Raw genomic sequence first — 22,403 nt, 5'->3', positions numbered from 1 at the left:
CCTTCGTAATCGCCTCGATGGCAGAAGAAAGCGGAAACAGTCCTTCACCACTGACAACGTGCCCCAAGAAAGTGAGCTTCTGAACGTCGAAGAAACATTTGTGGTTGAGCTTGAGTCCGGCTTGGGACAGGCGCTCGAGAACGGCACGAAGGTTGGTCAGGTGCTCCTGTCGGGTGGTGCCATGGACTATGATGTCGTCGATGTAGAAGAGGACACCTCTTCTCTACCCCCGTGCGCGCGAGTGCGTGCAGCGCACTTGCCACACTTCATCATCATCATCATCATCATTTATTAACCCTTAAGGGTCCCGTTAGGGACATTACATAAGGGGGGGAGGTGGTACAGGGGTGTTCAACAGTCATACATGAATATATAAATATAGAAGGAATATGGAAATACAGAAAAATATAGAAAATATAAAATATACAATAGAAAAAAAGTAGAACAAGACGAAAAAAAGACAGAAGTAACAAATTCAAATAATCACGTCACATTCAAATAATCACATCTTTATCACATTAACCTTGATAAATCAAAAGGGTTCTGGGTAGGTCACTGGGGTACAAAACCAAGCTTTTTGGCGGCATCAGGTGGGACTCCGAAGACTTACAGTATTTTGGGGTTCCCTTGCATCAGTATCGTAATAGTGGGCCGATTCTCCCATCTCGTTAGTTAGGCCACAAACCCAGGCTTGGATGGGCAGGGAGCTGTCTCTACTTGCATGGGCACAAATTTGCAACATCTTCTTGGTTTCGAAGCTTATAATATATCGCCACGGACCTGGCTCGAGCTACCTGCGCGCTAAGCCGTGACGAGGACGAAGTGGTCGCGTTCGCATGAGGCGCGCTCGAGCTGGCTCTGTTCTGGGCGATTAAAACCCTCGGCCGTTCTGCGGCCCCCTCTACGTCTACGACTGTTCTTCGTCTGGCCTGTGACATCTGGTGGAGGTCGCTTGGGTATTCTCGGCTGATGCTCCATCCTTCCTCGGAGAGCCGAAGCACAAGCCCGGTGCCTCTTGTGCGAACCCCCGTCCATCGTGTCAGCCGCAGGCTCCGCGGCTTGTCTCCAGAATTCGGACTCCGGCCTCAAGAGAGCGCACCCATGGCTACGACCACGGCAGCAAGGTCAGACAGCGCCCCGTTCATACCTGCTTCTTTTGTGAGCCTGCAAAATCCCCGGATCCCGAAGCCCTTTCACGGCGGATACTTGGAGGACGCCCAAGACTGGCTTGATCAGTTCGAGCGCGTTGCGCGTTTCAACGGCTGGGACGACAGTGCTAAGATCCGGAACGTCTACTTCAGCTTAGAAGACGCCGCTCGGATCTGGTACGAAAACCGCGAGACGAGTCTAACGACGTGGCAGGACTTTCGTCGCCAGCTGTTGGAGACTTACACCAGCAGCGATCGCCGTGAACGGGCCGAGCGTGAATTGACCGCTCGCATTCAGCTACCAAATGAGAACGTAGCGATGTACGTGGAGGAAGTGACGCGCCTCTGCAACCGAGCGGACCCGACCATGACGGAAGAGAAAAAGCTCAGACACCTGACGAGAGGCGTGAAAGAGCAATTGTTCTGCGGTCTTGTGCGAAGCCCGCCCAGAACAGTCGCCGAGTTCCTCTCCGAGGCTGTGCTCATGGAGAGGGCGCTCCAGCAGCGGTACAATTTCTACGACCGGCAGCTAAACCCTATCTCGGCTCTACACCCCCTGGATGCTGCTTCGGGGGCCAATACAAGCTCCCTTCGGGACATCGTGCGTTCTGTGGTCCGTGAGGAGCTGCAGAAACTTCAGGGGATTTTTCCTGTAGACTCTCTGACTAGCGCCATTCGTGAGGAAGTTCAGCAGGCGCTCAGACCACCCGTCGCTCCAGTAGAGCCGCCACCACAGCCAGCTGCTTGGCCGCCAGCGACGAATGCGGACGTGCTGCGCCGTCCTGCGCCGGTTCCCTGCGCGCCACCGTATGCCCCTTCGGTAGTCGCAGTATACGCCGAGCAGCCGGTTCCCTACTGGCAAGCTCGAGGACAGGCGCCGAAAAAGACCGATATTTGGCGTGCGCCAGACCGACGTCCCCTGTGTTACCATTGTGGCGAGGCCGGTCACATCTTCCGGCGGTGTCCATATCGGCCTCTGGGATTCCGAGGCTTGTCTGCAGGTAGTCCCCGTCCGCGCCATGCCGAACAGCCTCAGGAGTTTGACGAATACGTCACCCGCCGGCGTGGTTCACCACCTCCTCCGCGCCGAACGTCCCGATCGCCTTCAACTCTCCATTCGTCGCCTCATCAGTCCGGTTATGGACCTGGTGCACAGCGTGGGTCCTCGAGCCCGCACCGGGAAAACTAGAACAGGCGACCTTTGGAGGCGAGGCCGCCGAACGCCGTATTGCCGAAAAGCTTCCACCGACGCGCCGACTGACCCTTCCCGAATCGACGACCACGATACCGATGACGACGGCGACGACGAAGACGGCGCCGACGACTGGGTCTGGTAAGACCAAGGTCTCCCTTGACATACCCGTGCTGATTGACTCTAAGGAGGTTAGCGCACTAGTGGATACGGGTGCGGACTACTCGATAATGAGCGGTAGGATGGCTAAGGTGCTGAAGAAAGTTATGATGCCGTGGGCAGGGTCACAGATACGTACGGCTGGTGGCCACGTGGTTACGCCGCTCGGAATGTGTACGGCCAGAATTACAGTGCGCGGATGCACGTTCGTGGCAACGTTCCTCATTCTGCCTGAATGCTCACGAGACGTCATTCTCGGTCTCGACTTTCTTCGAGAAAATGGTGCGACTATAGACCTTCTAAATCGATTGGTTACATTTTCAACTGAATTCGCCGCCACCAAACCCGCCCCGAGAATTGCAGAGCCGCACTGCGTATATCCGACGATGCCTTAACGGTGCCTCCACGGGCGAGTATTCTGGCTAGGGTCACTTGCGACGCGCCACATTGCGGACAACGTGTTGTTGAGCCAAATGTCTCTCTTTTGCTCACCATGGGTGTTTGCGTAGCAAGAGGGCTCGCCTTTCTATCTGACGGTCGCACTGAAGTCCTCGTGACCAATTTCAGTAATGAACACCGCCATTTATTTGGTGGCACAGTCATCGCCCACGTCGACCCTGTCCAAGAGGTGGCTGAGTGTTTCGCATGCCTAGAAGACACGCCTGGTGAAGTTGACGAAGAGGCAGTACGCGCCGTTCACATAAACGAGGGCCTCCCGCCCGCAGAAAGGCAGCAATTGCAAGAACTGTTGCTGCAGTTTAAGGGCTGCTTTACCTCGTCGTCTAAGGTACGTCAGACGCCCATCACTAAGCATCGGATAGTCACGCACGATGGCGCGCGCCCAATACATCAACAGCCTTATCGCGTATCTCCCCGAGAGCGGGAGGCCATCCAAACGCAAGTGAAGGAGATGCTCAATGACGGCATAATCCAGCCATCGAATAGTCCCTGGTCGTCTCCTGTCGTTCTCGTAAAAAAGAAGGATGGCACGCTGCGCTTCTGTGTGGATTACAGAAAACTTAACAGCGTAACAAAAAAAGATGTCTATCCGCTACCTCGTATAGATGATTCCCTCGACAGACTGCGCCAAGCAAAATACTTTTCTTCGGTAGATCTTCGCAGCGGATATTGGCAAATAGAAGTTGATGAGAGAGACCGGGAGAAAACCGCCTTTGTCACCCCGGACGGCCTCTATGAATTTCGTGTGCTCCCCTTCGGACTCTGCTGTGCTCCAGCAACGTTCCAGCGAATGATGGATACCGTGCTCACCGGCCTTAAATGGCAAACATGTCTAGTATACCTGGATGATGTAATCATTTTTTCAACAACGTTTTCGAAACATTTGCAGCGGCTCAGAGTGGTGTTAGAAGCCGTCCGATCAGCTCATCTTTCTCTAAAGCCGCAAAAATGCCATTTTGGATTTACTGAATTGAAGTTTCTCGGGCATGTCGTCAGCTCCGAGGGCATCCGGCCAGACCCTGACAAAATTTCTGCCGTCGCGGACTTCCCGGTTCCCACTGATAAAAAAGCCCTCCGACGATTCCTAGGTCTTTGTTCGTACTACCGACGTTTCATAAAAAAACTTTGCTAAGCTGGCCAGTCCTCTGACGCGCTTGACACGAGATGAGGAGCCATTTTTGTGGGGTGCCGAGCAGACGTCGGCTACAATCACTACCAGTACTAGCCCATTTTGACGATGATGCCGCCACTGAAATTCACACGAACGCCAGCAACGTCGGTCTTGGAGCGGTTCTCGTCCAGCGTCCGAACGGTGTCGAAAAAGTGATCGCTTATGCTAGCCGTGCACTTCCCGTGCAGAGTGTAACTACTCTACAACTGAGAAGGAATGTTTGGCCGTAGTATGGGCCATCACAAAGTTCCGCCCCTATCTGTATGGCAGGCAGTTCCAGGTTATTACTGACCACCACTCATTGTGCTGGTTGACAAACTTGAAGGACCCATGTGGCCGCCTAGCACGTTGGGCATTACGCTTACAGGAATTTGACTTCACCATCATCTACAAGTCTGGTCGCAAGCACACCGACGCTGACAGCTTGTCGCGTTCACCCGTGCAACCTTAACAAGGTAACGCAGAAGACGATGCATTCCTTGGTGCAGTCACGTCGTCCGACATCATCGCACAACAACGTGCGGACGACGAGTTGAAGCTGCTCATAGAACATCTAGAAGGTCACCATCCCTCGATACCCTCCCACCTGGCTCGCAGGCTGCCATCCCTATGTCTTCGAGGCGGAGTGCTGTATAAGAAAAACTACGCCTCCAGTGGTAAGAGTTACCTTCTGGTTATACCAGCCGCCCTCCGCCACGAGATCCTCCTCGCCTGCCACGACGAGCCGACCTCTGGGCACCTTGGATTCACGCGAACACTTGCCAGAGTGCGGCAGAACTACTATTGGCCCAACCTTGCCTCATGTGTGAAGCGATACATTCGGACCTGCCGTGAGTGCCAGCGTAGGAAGACGCCGCCTCTGAAACCGCCTGGCATGTTGCAGCCTATCATGCCTCCTAACACACCCTTTGAACAAGTCGGCATGGACCTCCTCGGACCATTTCCCTTGTCGTCGGGAGGAAACAGATGGATAGCTGTTGCAACCGATTACCTGACGCGTTACGCCGAAACGCAGGCTCTCCCTCAAGGCACAGCGTTCGAAGTTGCGCACTTCTTTATGCGTGCAATAGTGCTTCGACACGGCGCTCCGTCTGTCGTCATCACAGACCGAGGGAAGGCATTCACAGCTCAGCTTGTCCACGACATCTTTGAGCTGAGTCACACCAGCCATCGAACAACGACAGCATACCATCCCCAAACAAATGGGCTCACAGAACGCCTGAATAAAACACTGGCCAACATGATTTCCATGTACGTGGATGTGGAGCACAGAACCTGGGACCAAACACTCCCGTACATCACATTCGCGTACAACACTGCGACTCGAGAAACAACCCGCTTTACACCATTCCGTCTAGTCTACGGCAGAGAAGTGCGGATGATGCTGGACGCCATGCTCCCGTGCGTGGATGATGACTTGACACCAGATGCGGGCTCCTTTGTCGAACAAGCCGAGCAAGCTCGCCAGCTTGCTCGTTTGCACATCACAGCTCAACAAGACACGGACTCCAGACGTTACAACCGGCGCCACAGGGAGGTTACCTACAACATCGGTGACCGTGTGTGGGTGTGGACCCCTGTCCGCCAAAAGGCATTGTCCGAAAAACTGCTGCACCGATATTTCGGACCTTATGAGGTGCTCCGTCGTGTTGGAAACGTGGATTATGAGGTTATTCCACGTGGAACTGTGTCTACCGGTCGTCGGCAACCACGGACTGACATTGTGCATGTAATGCGACTTAAGCCATACTTCTCGCGCGAGAGCGATGACGCTCCACTTTAAACTGTGTTCGGGTTCTGCGTTTTAATTTATTTCTTTTTGTTCGTTTTTTTTTAACATTGTCTTCCTGCTTTTCCTGTTCGTTTTCTGCTTTGTACATACCCTCGCATCGGGACGATGCTCTTCTTTTTCGGGGGACTAATGCCACGGACCTGGCTCGAGCTACCTGCGCGCTAAGCCGTGACGAGGACGAAGTGGTCGCGTTCGCGTGAGGCGCGCTCGAGCTGGCTCTATTCTGGGCGATTAAAACCCTCGGCCGTTCTGCGGTCCCCCTCTACGTCTACGACTGTTCTCCGTCTGGCCTGTGAAAATATGTCATGCAGGTGTTGCATTGTGCAAGGAAAAAAGTACAGGAAATTCATAGAATTTTTGCGACTTTTGTATGGCGCTCTCAATGTGAACCTACGCGTCGAGGCAATTTGTTTCTCCCTCTGTAGGCTGGCGGGGTTGGTCTTCAGCACTTGTTTGTTCATCAGCTTGTTTCAAGGTTTTTCTTTTTTAAAACAGCGAACCATCCCTTCCTCCTAGCTGTGTTTAAGAGACGATTAAGTGCTCATTTGCCTATTCTGTTTGCGCCCACTGGTCATAGGAGTGAGGGGCCTTTGTGGGGTTTCTTAAAGAAGTCGCCGACACATTCCATTTCCTCACTCTACGGTTTTCCTTAGATTTCTTATAGAGTCTATACAAAAGACAGATGACAAAAATCTTGATTGAGACCTTGTTTCCTGTACCGACGTATTGGCAGCCTTACCTCTCCATCTAGACAAGAGTGCATCAAAACGGGTGCAACGGATGTGTGTTCAAGCGGCCGCAAAGACTTTCTATTTTAAACTCACACGCCAACTTTACCTGTCAAAACGTGGCTTCGTGAAAAAGGGGCTTTTGTGCCATGTCTCTGAACTGTCGCTTGTGTCAGCAGCCAGAAACTGTTGATCATTGCTGTGTGTTGTCGTGATGCCGTGTTTTTTTTTTCGGACTTTCTTCAACGGACTGTCAAAAGGGAGATTGAGATTACGCCCTATACCATTATAAAAATGGTCTATAGACAGTCTATGGACTTCTTATTGACTCTGTTGACTTCCTATAGATTTTGCTTTTTGCTATTCGTAGTCTATAGATTGTCTATAGAGAAAAATCTACTCAAAGAGTATGACCATAAATCTATAGATTGTCTCTAGACTGTCTGTGGCATTTGTATTTCCTATAGACTCTTCTCTAGGATTTGTCTGTATACAGCCTATAGACTTTATAGACAGAAGTCTATAGACACTCTATAGACTGTCTGAAACTTTTTTTGTAAGGGATACTGTAAGATTCTTGCCTATAGTGGAAGGTTCTAAGGTTTCATGTGATCTTTCAGTGCTCATAGGACTTCTCAGCCTGTGGAAGAGCCGCATGAAAGATCGCCTCGCAGAGTCGCCACGTTCATCGAAGTCTCTGTTCAGAGAGCAGTGTGCAATGGTGCGCGGTGTATATGCTGCGCAAGATCGACCTCCTGCCCAGCTCCTTCTCGATGCATGCGTGTGTCTCCCGGAATTTCGATGCGCTGACAAAGTGAGAGTGGATGCTGGTGTGATTGCGTATGACGGGTTGCGTGATGCGACCTGGTTAAGTCGGACTTGAATCCTGTCAGGGTGGGTGTACTTCCATGCAGTGCCCTCGAGCAGTGGCCAGTGAAGCTCATCTGCTCGCTCCGCCGCGGCTTCAAATACCAGTCGCGGCGTTATTTATTTATTTATCAAGGTGAAGGTAAAGGTCAAGGCTCCAGCAGTGATTCAGCTTTTGCAACTTTGGTCGTGATGTAGAGCTTTCGCTATAAAATAGCTTTGGTTAAACCTGGAGGATTGCGAAAGCAACGAGGAGAGAGAGAGGCGATGGAGAGCGCGCGGCGGCGGCCCCGGCACCCTAGCTATGCTATAGCTATGCGCCGCTACTGAGCATGCACAACTGGCGAGCGCAGTGGCGGCACCTCTGAGTCACCCGCGCAGCCACGGCGGCGGAGCGCCAGCTGTGCGCCGTGTGACGTCACTGCTCCTCGCGCATGCGCAGTGTGGCCTTTCGTCAGCTCCGCGAAATGGCTCGTTGCTTTCGCAACAAAATCTGAGGCATTGGCGATATATGCTCTAGTGAAGTGGCCAAGGAAGCTGGACTGTTCGCGCCGGCCTGGGTTCGAAATTCACTTCGGGAGAAATTTTTTGACATTTTATTTTCCTTTCTTTCCCGATGATGTAGAGGTCATATGGGCCGCCGTCCGGCGTGGACAGCTAAAACAACGGATTTTCTTCCTCATGATCTGTATGAAGCTTCCGCATTAATACATCAAGTTCTGTTCCCATCAACCACCTCCTTCGCTCGACAGCCGCTGCGGTGGCTCAGTTCATGGTTATGGTGCTCGGCTGCTGACCCGAAAGACGCGGGTTCGATCCCGCCCGCGGCGGTCTCGTTTCGATGAAGGCGAAATTCTAGAGGCCCGTGTACTGTGCGATATCAGTGCACGTTAAAGAACCCCAGGTGGTCGAAATTTCCGGAGCCCTTCACTACGGCGTCCCTCATAGCCGGAGTTGCTTTGGGACGTTAAACCCCATAAACCAGACCAAACCTTCGCTCGACTCATCTGATCGGACGGGTGACGACTTGGGCACGAGGATCCGTCCAGCGACCCCGAACCCCCAATTCTAGCAACACTTACGAATGAGGAGAGTTGTGTGGCTGCTCTGAGGAAAAATTAGCGGAGCAGCTGCCTCGTGCCAGACTAGCTCAGTAACGGTACGCACAGGCTTGACAGCGAAAAGAAAAAGAAAGAAAACCACGTGATGACATACCCTGAAAGACATTTTATTTGTTTTCACAAAAAAAAAAAAGGTTCACGAGTAGATGTACACAGAAATAACCACATTCTGTACACAAGTGGGCCATGAACATTCGTGCTACGAAAGAGTTGACATGGTCGCAAGGATACGTCCGTTAATTTGCTAAAAAAAAACAATAAAGACGCGAGGAAACAAAATAAACAGCACAGGCGCAGTCACCCCCGAAAGCAGTAGAACATATGTACGACTCGTCTAGAAAGGCACTTCTGCAGCAGAGCTGCCTGCTCTATACGCAGGGCAGCCTATCTGCTGGCTCTACAACTGGTAAGGAAAACAAAACAGTGAGAAGGACGAAGTCGTGTGAGATTCGTCCTGTTACGGCGCGAAACAAAAGGAGAGCATGTGTGTTGTTTCAAAAATGAAACGTCTGGGAAGGCAGCAGGCAGTGTGGCGTATGTCTGTCGTGGCAGTGGTAAGTCTTGTACGGCACAAACGAGTAACCAAAACTAACTAGGAAAACGGCAGTATGAAAAACCGCTGCAGCTCATTTCAACAGCGTGAGTAGTAGGTGTAGTGGCCTTGTTTACACTGGTTACGATTACAAAGGCTGACCCGCGGTGCAGGACACCTCTAGCCAGTGGTGCAATCTGTAGTACGTGCCGGAAAGAAATGTATGTACAGGGGGATCGTGGAAAGAATTTCGTTATCTCTTCTCTGAGACGACCAAGGGTGGCGTTGTAGTGCTTTATTGATACGAGAACCGACGGAGGTGCCTGCATGTGTGGCAGTGATTCGGGCAAACAATGTTGCTATCCGCAGACCATGGAAACGAACGTGGGTGAATCGCTCCTTTCTCCCGTTCTGCAGCGAATGGTAGATGGAAGAACGCCTTCCATTGCGAGCCTCACTAGCTACAGGAGCACCACGCCGCAAGAACACGCGAGCTATACTGCCGGCCTCCCATATGCTAGGACTAATGAGTTCCACGTTGCAAAAGCCGGTGGTTCGGTGACGAGCGGCATTGCGATACAGCGAACAAATTGGACCTTCCTCCACGGGGAACTCTCTTTCAGAGAGAGCTGGAACTAGCTCATTTCACCTAAAGCGAAAATGGCTCTGGGGTCTGTCATATTGCCGCTACACAGAGATAGGGAGTACGCATGCAGTTAATTACCGTTAGCGTAGGGGACAACAAACACACTGCTCTGCTGTGACACACAGCGCGCACAGCAGATCGTCTTCGCAGCCATTCTCCAAGGGTCACGTGCCCGTAACTGCGCCTCGCGAGCCGCGATCGACGTCTCACACACTTCCGCCACGCGCACGGCCGCTGTGGCCCGTGCTCCGACATGCTCCGACATGCTCCGACATGCCGTCTTCAGTTAGCGTTTTGTTCGCACCTGAGCTCGAATGCGCACCGGATGGGCCGTGTAAGGATAGCAGTACAACCCGAGACAACTATCGGACTCCTTTTCGCGTACATCTTGTTCCGGTTGTCTTCCCGACTTGACCAAAAACTTCGAAAGATCAGGATAAGCAGCTTTCGTCAACGTTGCCACGATCGAAGCCTACACACGCGGCCTAGCGCCAGCGAAACGCCTACAGGGGCGTCGGCATAGACGACTGCACACCTAGTGCTCATCGGAAGAGCTTCTTTAAAGCGCTCGCGCAGTGACCCATCACACGGCTCACGAGAGCAGTTGCGTGGTGCCGTGCACCCGCACACCGTCGAAAAATGGCTGGCTTGGTTCGTATTTTACGAGGTATCCACGGCTCGTACGAGATATAATGTAAAGTAAAAAAAAAAGTAGGGACAAATGCAGTTACAAATAACTCTGTAAAGAACGGACGCTGACTACGAGGACGCACTGAACGAAATACAGGGGCCCCGTCACCGGCTACGAGCACACCGACAAGCACGCGTGGTTACAGCTCGGAACTCTAAATGAGAACATAGCGCGCAGCCCGCATCAGGCAAACACGAGCCGCACGCGTGAATTGTACAAAAGGCCACGGGTAAACGCTGGATGGTTACAGAAAAGGACGTCGATCGGTGTAAGCATAGCTTCCGGACCACCCGAAACGGCGTCGCCTACGCACCAGAATGCCTGGCCAGGCAGACTACCCAGAGCGACAGCTGTGCCATGCGCTACAGAAACTCGTCTGCCATGCTTTGAGCCTAAATGAGCAGACGTGGCCCAAAGCTCGCAGGGCGTCGGTTAAGGTAAGGCCACTTGAAAGGTTTGAGAATGTGCTAACGTTGATGAACAATCTTTAGGACAGTTAATCACGAGGCGTCAATTGGAAGTAGCAAGGGAGATAAATTTGATTCGACTGGTAGATTGTACTATACAGTTGCAGTTGCGATTGGAACTACAGGGAAGTAAGGAATTGCCGTTACATTTGAGGCAGGCGGTTTATGTACTTGTGCTGAGCTTGCCGGGTGAACAGAAAAAAAGCAGAACACACGCGGACCTTTTGCTTTTCACAGTCCTTCTCGCCAAAGGCAGGCAAATGCGCGCGCGGCACTTGGAGTGCAACACGCTTGATAACTCTTCTGTGGGGTCTTGTGCGCGGGTGCTACCGAAAGAAGAGAAGCAAAAACAAACAAAAAAAACGAAGAAAAGGTGAAGGATATACGCGTATCAAAATCCTTTTGGCACGAACATGTACTACAGCATCTGTATGTGCGCTCAGATAAACGGCTAGCTGCCTACAGTGTGGGCTGGACGGTTCATCGTCGTTCGCGTAAACGCTCAAACGCGCCCTCTGCGTCGTCGTCTCCGCAACTCGCAATAATTATATCGCAATAAATTAAGAGAGCGTAGACGGAAAGCAGATACAAAAAAAAAAAACTGGGGACTATGGAACACTGTACCCCTTCCATAACGGCGAATGAGCGTGTCCTGTGCGTAATAAGCTGAATAAACGCCGCTCCAGCGCCATGCTGAGCGGATTTCCATGCTTGGCTTCAAATTTGCACTCTACATCTAGCCTACGTGGTTTCCAGTGTGATCTTTTCACTTATTTTGCGAGCTATGCGTGGCCTTGTAAATTTAGGAGAGGAGAAGTGGAGAATGTTATTTTCTTCTGGCACATAGGTTGCACATGTTTCTCGCCTCAGCAGGACATTTCAAATGGCTCGAGACTCAATGGATACGGTGCAGTTTGTTCCGTGAAAGACGCGCTGATGTCCCATTCTCATCATTACCAAATGCAGGAGACGTTTCTTCGTGAGAGTTCGATTACACCTACGTCGACTCAATGCCTGAAATACAGAAAAAGTGCCCTGTATACGCTATACACGTGAGATAACTCCGGAAGACCAGCATACGATGAAGTAGCTGCAAATTGCGCAAGGGCCATTGAAGGTATATATAGGAAAACAATACACTCCTTACGCTAAGTTTTGCCTCATGCCGATCCATATCAGCTAGACTCGCTACTAAGCTTTGCTGTCAGCAGCCAAAAGGCAAGTTCTGGGTTTGAGGGTAAAGAATGTGCTTGATGTAGACTATTTTGTAATAAATGACAGCCCACTGCTGAAGAAAACTGACTCACGCTTGTCATGATCCAGGAAATGGTCGAATTATAAGCGTAGTAACGAGCGCCGAGTTTATTTCTTGAATTATGGCAACTGAGGAAGGTCAAACCTGTTTTTCGGTACATTCTGCATCAGATTTTTAATGCGACTCTTGTTCGTGCAGAGTGAACTTATATTTACGGCGTGTTGTGTTGACGACGACACTCACTTTTTTCTTTGTGTGTATCGTAGGCTTCCACCGTCCTTTTTAAACTGCGGAAGAACTCAAACAATGCTTCTTTCCAAAGCGATCTAGTAGGCTTGTACACAAATGTGGCACAAGTAAGAAAAACACACAGAAAAAAAAAACACGGCCGGGGCTTGGATTCAGTAGCTGTACATTATACGTGCACGACGGCATAGACATGACATTAAAAAAAATAAAAAGTAATAAAACATTGGCTGTGAATTGTATTTCAAGGGTCGTACAGCCTCCCAGTTTGGGCATGTTACTGAGAAGTCTGTTGTGTTTACCAAAAGCTTTTTTTTTTTTGTAAGCAGGAATGCTGTGCGAGCGGTAGCTTTGTTTTCACAAAGCTGTCGCGGAAAATTGACCTTATTCAACCAAGCTCGACAGTGTATTAGGGCAAGCCGTCACACTGTGGAGGAGTTGCGATTGTACAGGGTTCCCGAAGGAATGCTTTTGTTCCTGCAATGCAGCTTTCTAATCTGGTTACGGCATCAACGATGGCTTTGAACGAGCACCGGTAGCAATGGTTTGGGGGAGGAATAACAGCGCCGCAAGAAGGGCAGCATGTACAGCTGGAACATGAGAACAGAAGAACAATGCCTGAAAACCAACTGCTTTTTCTTTTTTTTTTTTAACTCTAGTCGGGAGTCACTCGACAGGCTGCTAAGGAATGACTTCGTGTGGCGACTGAAACACTTTGATGCCCTTTCACAGAGCCTTACGCTTTCATCGGTTCAGCAAGGCGCTGGATGAAGAAAGCAGGAACCAGGATAGCTGGACACCAGGAAAATGAGTCCAGCTCAAGTTTCTGTAAAAACCGAAGGTGGTGACGCGTCTACCCCAACTTCGGCGCCCGCACTCTTTACAGGAACATCACGGCGCTTCCGGTTAATGACGGCTGAATTAATGCTGCGTTATGGCCGTATCTCGATGCCATCGGCAAGCAAACGCGCCGTTTAATGGCGCCTCGTCATCTCCAGAAAGTGCGCTTTACACATGGGGCGCATCACGTCTCCGCCCGGATCGGACTCGTCACTCGTTTCAGTCGACAGACGAAGATCACTTCTTCCAGGAGATTAGCGCGTACGTTTTTTGAGAGCTAACAAATTTCTGCGGGGGAGGCATTCAACCGCTCTGTGATCGGCCTATGAGCGCCGACTGCTGAAGGATGCGACCCGCGTACGCTGTGTGGAGCGGCGTCCAGACGTGTACCCGCGAGTGACTCCCGGTGGGGCGGGCGCGCCTATTCCCTCGAGTATCCGTGGTTGGAGTAGGGTCCCGAGTAGATGGAGCTTCCGGCGGTGCTGGATCCCTTCCTGCGGCGGCGGCGGTGCAGGATGCAGGCCACCAGAAGCATCACGGCCAGCATAAGCAGCACGCCCGCGATGGCGATGCCGATGGCGAACTTGCGCGAGGACACGCAGAAGTCGTGGTCTGATGAGCTGGCGGAGGAGGTCGGCCGGGAGCTCACTGCGAAACGTCGGCAAAAGAAAAAAAAAGTTGAAGCGTTCCTCATTCATAAAGAGCAATAAATGTGCTTGAAAACACGAACTGATGGGCGAGTTGGTTATGCATGGCATGATTGAAACAGCGCAAGGCCGAAGGCCGAAGAAGAGAGCAGAGGAGAGAGAGTGTTGCCCGTTTCCTCCTTTCCTCTGCTCTCTTCTTTGGCCTTCACCCTTGCTCTGTTTCAATCATACCAATAAATGTGCGTGAGCAAGCCATCTCTTGCGCTCACTCAAATATAAATTGATTATCTCAGCGGCTAGGTGACTACTGCTGGTTTTGCCTCTTTCCTTCTTTCTTCCTGTTTGTTGACGCACTCAATCAGCGATGCAATGCCACGTGTTGATTATTCTTAGGTTCTCCTATTTATTGCGCGTCATAGCGATAAAATCATCAGTCGTAAGTCAGCGCCTGTGTCTGTCCGCTCCTTTAGTCCTCACTTTTTGCGCTGTACCTTTTCCTGCGAAATGTACTGACTAGCCCAGACAAGCACCCTTTAGAAAAAAAAAAAAAAACGAAGACGAATATAGGCGCGTCCGTAAAGCATTAAAAAATTAAAAAAGAATAGGCACAAAGGACATCTCCGTAGGCGTGAGATCGAAAATTCTCGATGCGCTCACCTTCTGGGTCCTCGGAGTCGGTGACTTCGTTGACGTACAGTCCGGAGAAGACCTCGATGCTGAGGTCGCGGACGTCTTGCTCAGACTTCTCCAGGGCGGTCAGATCTCCCTTGGCCTCGACGTCACGTCGACGACGCACGTTGTGACGCACGTCACTGCAGTCAGGCGGCTGCGGAGGGCAATGAATGAATGAATGAATGAATGAATGAATGAATGAATGATGGAAGGAATGAATGAATTAATATATCAATAAATCAACAAATAAATAGATAAATAAATCAATAAAGTTGATCACATAAAGATGCGTGGAGCGCTGGCAAAAACCCTCTAAAATGGGCTTGCGACGGTGATCGAACATGAGCAGGAGGAGAAGGAGGAGGAACAACTTTATTTTAGAAAAACGCGCGAAGACAGGAGCCCCTGTCATGAATAGGAACTCTCAGTGCACAAGGAACGTTGCTCCGACGGGAAATGCGCCAGTATGTGGTGATATATTACACAGGGAACAGCAGTTGCGCACAGAAACCGTCACACCTTTGCCTACAGATGTAGAGTCAGTTGTCAGCATTTGAGAGAAATTTGCAACTTTAATGCCTGTGAATCCTACTCGCTTGGTCGTCTGAACAGTCACGCGATATTGTGACAGGAGCCCCGCCGAACTCAGCTCTCCCTCCTCGACGTCGCAATTATACTCAGTACATAAATATACCAGGTGTTTCAGGGAAGCCGGCCACTAATTCTTAAAGACAGGTTTTTGACTTAAAGAGAAGCTTTTTTTGCGGCGTAGTAATATACCAGTGTTGGTGGACGTCAAAAAACAGGTGAATCAAGCTAAAGGGCCTCTGAAGATACAGATTAGCTTATTGAGGGGGGCGCCGATCTTGGGATCTGCGTGAAATGTTTAGTTGCCTTAGTAAACGACACGATGCAGCATGGCTTCAGAAACCAGAGTAGACCTCCTGTTCGCCTCCGTCCATGTCTTTATTTTATTTCTTTACCTAAATATTTCGTTTCTGTCTTTGTGCCCTCAGTGACAGCCCTGTAACTATTGAACGTGAGCGCAACTGACGTTTCTTAACGCGTGCACGAAATCACGTACAATCGCGCGTGTAATCGTGTTGTTTAGTATTCATCGAAATAGCGATGCTTCCTGAGCGTCACAGACTGCGGCATTTTCCAGTCTCACGAAAGAAATAGTGTGCGTAAGTATTTCTCGTCTTTGAGATTATGATCGAGACAATTTGCCTGGCGGCTCTCAGTTCGCTGTTTCTTCGCTTCAGTCGTAATAGGCGGGCGCTTAGTCATCATACAAAGTAATAGGTTCAGGGCCGCCGTCCGCAGTAACTCCAGGTTGCGCGATCAACGCCCGAGCGGAGGCGGTTCTCAAAGAAAGTATTCACCGCTTGCCTGCATAGAGTCGAGCGATATATAACACGCACGCATCGAGACCATACTCGCCTTTGCCCTCGCCACACGCCAGACAGGGGAACCCCCTCCCTCCGTGCCCTCAATAGGCGATCCATTACTTGGATTCCGAGAACCCCGAGCAGAGTTTCCCCGCGGAAGCCCTTGACAGGAAGGCTAGCCAGTATACGGCGGCGGCAAGCTCTCGCAATGCAGAGAGCATGAAAAGTGAAAGTACGGAACGCAGTGCAATGCTTTTCTTGCACGAAATGAGCTCCTTCTGAGAGGACTCGTCCTGTCGGATGCTGGTACGAAGCCTATTTTGCCTTTGTTTTTACTTGGGTTCGCGCGGCGGTTTTGCTGTCAGCTCCGGCTAACAGTGCCTGCTGCCCTCGACGACGTCTACCTTCGGTCCGACTACCTCCAGCGTCGACCACCCTCCAAACGAGCGCGTAATCACCGGGGCGGGCAGACGCTGCTGCTCGAGAGGTTGTGAGTCGCATCCTTTTGTCATCAGGCAGCTTTAAAGACCCACCCCGGCGACCTTGAAATGGAAAGTGCGCTACCATCTATGCTGCCTGCTTTGATTCAGCGATGACAAGCCGCAGAACTCTAAATGAGAGTGTCTGCCGAAACTGGAGAGAGCGTTCGACACGGCTCGGCATGCAGAAACACTTGAAAGGTGAAGGGTGCCAAGTTACGTGATGTGGTACGAATTGGAGCGTGAGTTTAGCATCTTTGGAAACAGCTGCACGTGAAATCAGGCCAGCTAAGCGGTGAAATTAAACACCCTGCCGTGAATGCCTTCGCAAGATTAATGCGAACGAATGGTACTTTTTTCTTGCACTGTACGCAATTGCCAGCACGTATACTGGGTCCCATAAGCCTGCGTGCCTGGATATTTCACAGGAGGCGTACGACTCGCTGGAACACACTTTTCTCTACCTCACTGCGAGGGGTTCTCGACTGTGGGAAATAGACATATACCAATAGCCACAAGAGAAAAAAAAGACACGCAAAGGCAGTCTGAGAGAGGCGCACTGCCGCATCGATGGGCGTATGCGCGTCTCGTTCTGAAGACCACCACGCCGGTAGAGGCGAATGAGCCTGCTGCGGACTTCCCCTTTGCACAGGTTCTGGCAATGCCTGGCTCCTGCTCTAGGATGTCGGGCTCCTTTTTGAGGAATACTGCGGCAAACTCGCTCTCACACGCAATGTCATCACGAGTATAATCAAGCACGAGTATTGACGTCGACGCTAGGCTATCGAAATAAATATGTGAGAAGCCGAAAACGTTCTAATTTTTTTTTACGCGGATGCACGCAAAACACCTAGTAACGAACAGAAGATGGTTTAAATTAATAAAGTGAGACGCATTTTCCTATCATTTATACCGCGTTAGGTAGGAAACGTGCGAAACGCTAGTGCGGCGTGCAAAACACAAAAGTTCACTGTCACCCTGACTGCTGCACTCTTATTTTGAGTTCCTTAATCTACCATCGCAGATGCAGTGTCTTCAAGATAAGCTTGCGAAGGCTGAGGCTGAAAAGTGCTTTGGCCTTCGGCGCAGCTCCTGCATGCAATGAATACAAGATCGAGGTTAAGCGGAAGACCGCGGGACGAGTGAGTGGTCCGCCAGTTCACGCTGCATCGGCGTTTGCCAGATGGCGACAGAAGTCGGCACGCCGACAGTTATGCGACTCCATCCGCGCGCCGATGCGAACTATCTTCGCGGCTTTTGCACCTTCCAGGAATAGATCAAGAAGCATGCATTTTCCGCTGGCCTTTGGCGCCCCTTTTTGCTTCTGCTGCTGTTAGCGAAAAGCACGAGGGCTGTTATGCCTCGGATTCTCATCGTGACTCTCTTAGCCCAGGCACTCTGTTATCAGTACCGGTCGGCGTCTGATTTCAGCTCGGCTCTCAGTAGCCCAGCTTAGCGCGGTAATATCTTGTCTCCGTAAAAAGAAACCGCACTATGAGAAGAGCATGGTTACAACGCTTGAGAGCAGAGTCGCCGGATATGGTATTCCTGTACTGTTGCCACCTGTACGAGGGGGTACCCAAAAGAAACCGGACTAAATTTTTTGGTCGGCAAAGCTTCTGTGGTACCGCGTTTTGCAACTAGGAGCGCATAGAACGAACATTCCAGAGTCAGTAAGCCGAGTGCCGTCGTTGAAGGAGGTCAGACTAGTTTAGGCAGAGTTTTAGAGTGACGACTGTTTTGTGTGAATGTCGTTTTTGCAATGGCTGATTTTCGTGAACAGCGTGCGCCGGTGAAATTCTGATTTTTGCTGGGAAAAAGTTGAATGCAAACTCTTGAAATATTAAGAAAGACGTACAAGGACGATGCTATGGGGACAACTAAAGTGTTCCTGAATCGAATCCTGAATCAAAGCAACAATCATGCCAATGGAAAACTTCAAATTCACCTCGCCTCAAGAAAGCTCGTCAGGTGAAACCAAACCTCAAAACAATGCTGATTTGTTTTTTCGACGTGAGAGGAGTCGTCCATTGAGCATTTGTTCCGCAGGGTCAGACAGTTAGCCAGGCTTTCTACTTGGATGTTTTGAAAAGATTGAGCAACAGTGTGCGGTGGAAGCGGCCAGATTTGTGGCGGTCGGGTGACTGGTTTTTCCATCATGGCAATGCCCCTACTCACACATCCCTGTCTCTAGAACAATTTTGGACCAAAAATGGCATGACCCCTATTCCTCAACACTCATACTCTCCCGACCTTGCCCCGTGCTACTTTCTTTGTTTCCTAGAATGAAAAAATAGGTGAATGGAAAGCGTTTCGCTGATGTTACAGAGCTGAAGAAAAAAACGACGGAGGCACTGTCAAGCATCACAAAAGATGAATTTAAACAATGTTTTGAAAAATGGAATGAAAGATTCGACAAGCGTATCATTGCAAGTGGGGAATACTTTGATGGATTTTGAAGGTCTGTGCTTAAAATGTGAACAAATAAGTTCAAACAAAAATAAGTCCGGTTTCTTTTGGGTACCCCCTCGTATGTTGAAAGCTATCTTCAGCCTGATTATTGCGCCCACTGTACTTACAATGGAACTATTTAATCTTTGCTATTATAACTGCCAATGTTGTTTTCTTTACATCGAGAACAGTGAGCAAACCAGTCTCTACGTAAACGCGTAGCGGGCAAATCGTTTCGCTTCAAACTTTTATCGAACAGTTCCACTTTGCCAGGAACTAAGTTTCGAAGCTTTCGTATTCAGAGGGAAATTCTGCCTGGTTTTGCTGCCTTTCCCCTCTTCTGGGGGATCAAAGCTGTTCGGGCGCATCAGTTTGTCTTGCCGTCGAAAGCGTGGACAAAATATGTGACGGTGCGAAATGAAGCCCTGCACCACATCTGGAGCCAAAAGCGTCGCGCATCATGAACTATGGAGCATTCACGCCGTGTGCCTTCCAACGCAGAGTTCTTCGCGGGGACTCAAGAGCTGCCTATAGCCATGCAGCCTGAAAACATAGCCCACGGACCAGTATCCCTTTCTAAGGAACTCTCACCTCTTCTCTGACTTCCACCGAATTGATTTGCTTCACATTTTATCTCGCATGTCCGACAAGCTCGAGTGGTGTCTTAATTCGTTGTGCCAAGATGTCCCAAATGGTTGGCAGTCCGACCCTTCTATTCGGGCGATAGTACCGGGGTCGATAGTCGAACTAGTACGGAGCCTTCGTCAAATACAGCTTTCAATTACGAATTACTGCCCAGTCATTTTCGTTTACTGCAGCATGGGTGCAATATGGTGGAATTCAGTAATGTGGCAAGGCCCATATAAAAATGGTCTATATCTATAGACTATGAATAGACAAAAAGCAATACATATAGGAAGTCAATAGAGTCAATAAGAAGTCTATAGACAGTCTATAGATTTCTTATTGACTCTATTGATTTCCTATAGATATTCCTTTTTGTCTAATCATAATCTATAGACTGTCTATAGACAAAAGTCTACTAAAAGTGTATGGCCATAAATCTATAGAATGTCTATATACTGTCTATGACATTTGTATTGCCTATAGACTGTTCTGTAGGATTTGTCTATAGGCTTTATAGACCGAAGTCTATAGACACTCTATAGACTATCTCAAACTTTTTTTGTAAGGGGGTAGGCTAGAAGTTGTCAGTTTAGCTCAACAAAGGGCAAAAAAAGAATACATCGACTCAAAGGAAGAAAGCACAGGAGAGTTCCGTGCTTCCTTCATTTCCGCGTGTTTTCCGTGCCTGCCAAAATAATGCGAAAAGCGAATCCTCCTCCATCCTCTCTCCGCCTTGCGCGCTTTATGACGGAGAAATGATTAGCACAAAGGCCACGCACCACATCATCGCAGCCGCCGCTGGACTTGAGGCAGAGTCGCACGTTGCACTGGTAGTAGACGGACGAGGTGTAGGGGAACTTGTGTGCCTGGAAGGTGACTGAGGCGCGAGTCTTGTTCATCGTGTATTCGAACGGGCCCAAGATCTCCGGGTCCACGGGACATCTGCACAGAGCGCGTCGGTGCGCCTATCGTGAAGGCGAGGCTCTCACTCCACGCACGCTGCTGTCATGCACCGCGCTAAAGTCCTCTACACGCGAAACAGGAACCGTGCAGCGCACGTGGAATAATTTCAATCCGACAGCAAAACGATGACTTCTAACCGTAAAAAAACGTTAGGTTCGTGGGACACTTCATTGCAACGGATTTATCTTTCAGAAGTCTTGTAGTTTCTTTGTTCCGCCCCTTATCGTCATGGGAGTGCCATGTCTCATTGTTAAACCAACCAGCCAAATAAGCTGTATGCCGCGTGTAGAATCTGACTAAGTCTCCCTACACTTTCTCCGAGTTCCTTCTCCAACACCACTGACATGCATTTGTATATCAGCATCTAAGGCTGATTATGTAATACGCCCCTGAGTTAACTGTCGAAAATTCAGGGGGCACTTTGGCTCTCTAAAGTGCTGCAAGGCGAAAGCGTTTCCTGGCGCACTGTTTTTTTTATATATTTTTTTTTATTTTTATTATTTTATTTTTATTTTTGTTTCCTTTCTTATTTTTATTTTGTTCCTTTTATATTTTTACTTCTTTTATTTTATTTATGAAACCCATGTATTCACTAGATGGGCCTTTATTCATGCTCAAATGCTCAAACCCTGAGCATTCGTGGCGGAGCGGTAGCGTCTCCAGTTCAAATGCCAAAAGCCGTGGGTCGGTTCACAGCCTCGACACAGTTTCTTTTAAGTCATGACGCCGAAACGCGGACACACTTGCTAACATTCCTTGGTCACGACAGTATGAGACATTAAAGGCTTTCGCCTTAAAAAAACCTCCATTAAGTCTTAGCCCTATCCACGTTCGTGGCGACTGCCTGCATCTGCAATTTGTAGCATACAAGGGTACACAACTGGTGCCCTTCTCCCGAGCGACTGAGCGTCGCTTTTCAGGGCTACAGCAGACACATTGACAAAGCCACGGCACCTTTGCTTGCTGCTCACAGCGCGCGTTCGCTACGGAGAATCGCGTCTCACCCTTCGTTGTTGATGAGTGGCTGCTCTCCCCAGTTGAGGCCGTCACGCACGAGGCAGTTCGTGACGCGCATGCCGTAGGTTTCTGGAAAGAGGAGGAGAGGGAACGACAATGTCAGTCGTTGCCTTGCATACTTGAGGACACACTGAACGGGTTCGGGACTGATGTGAATTCTGCCAGGGCGCCTTTACGCCCATTTCTATTAACGTGTAAACATTGTACGACTATGTTTGCGGTTTCGTGTCATTACGAGCTTGCCCGCACGATTACGCCCGAACGAATGGGTTTATGCGAAGAAGAATGGTACCATCAGATAGGGCATCAAAAAATCTTGTACGGGAAATGGGGGTTGGGGTAGGTTAATTTGTTTAATTAGAGCCAAAAATGTTCCAAAAATTAGGCGGGGCCGGAGCAAATGTGGCGCCAAATTTGAAGACGCCGGAAGTGTGGCACCACGTTACCGGAAGTGTGGGCGGAGCCAACGCGTGGAGCCAAGTTTGAAAAGTCAGATGGGCAACTGATGGAACTTGATTAAGTAAGACAATTAATTGTAGTATCGATAAGGTATCGATAAGCGATCGATAATTGATCGACTTCTGGTTTGAGGGTCTCGATTTCCGGTCACGAGCCTCAGTTGACGTGAAAAGTGTGGAAATGTAGCGTCGACGTCTTGATGTGACGCCATAAGGTGTGACATCATAGAATGTGACATCATAAAGTGTGACGTCATGCTTACGCATTTCTCCAATGCGGGTGCCGTGGCAGCGGTCACTGCCACGGCAGGTGGCTCTTGTAAACACAACCACCGGTGGGGCTTGTGAGACCGGGGTCGCTTTGCCGAGCAACTTCGCTCGACC

At 50.0% G+C, this 22,403-nt stretch overlaps 1 protein-coding gene across 2 annotated transcripts in view; it reads right to left on the bottom strand.

The window, feature by feature from the left end:
* Positions 1–8,723: 8,723 nt before the first annotated feature.
* Positions 8,724–22,403, bottom strand: part of pio (zona pellucida domain-containing protein piopio) — a 105,386-nt gene continuing 91,706 nt past the window's right edge. For both annotated transcript variants that reach the window (XM_089547694.1, XM_089547695.1), the window contains exons 7-10: positions 21,549–21,630; positions 20,361–20,523; positions 14,619–14,787; positions 8,724–13,962 (exon numbers count right to left, since the gene is read on the bottom strand). In XM_089547694.1, the coding sequence (XP_089403820.1) occupies positions 13,736–13,962; positions 14,619–14,787; positions 20,361–20,523; positions 21,549–21,630 (641 nt within the window). In that variant the 3' untranslated portion in view covers positions 8,724–13,735. The remainder of the gene's footprint in view (positions 13,963–14,618; positions 14,788–20,360; positions 20,524–21,548; positions 21,631–22,403) is intronic.

Source organism: Amblyomma mixtum, chromosome 6, assembly GCF_055824585.1.
Source record: "Amblyomma mixtum isolate Tamu chromosome 6, ASM5582458v1, whole genome shotgun sequence".
Taxonomy (NCBI): Eukaryota; Metazoa; Arthropoda; class Arachnida; order Ixodida; family Ixodidae; genus Amblyomma; species Amblyomma mixtum.
Note: the sequence above shows the minus strand (reverse complement) of the source record. Positions and strands in the feature narration are given on the sequence as shown.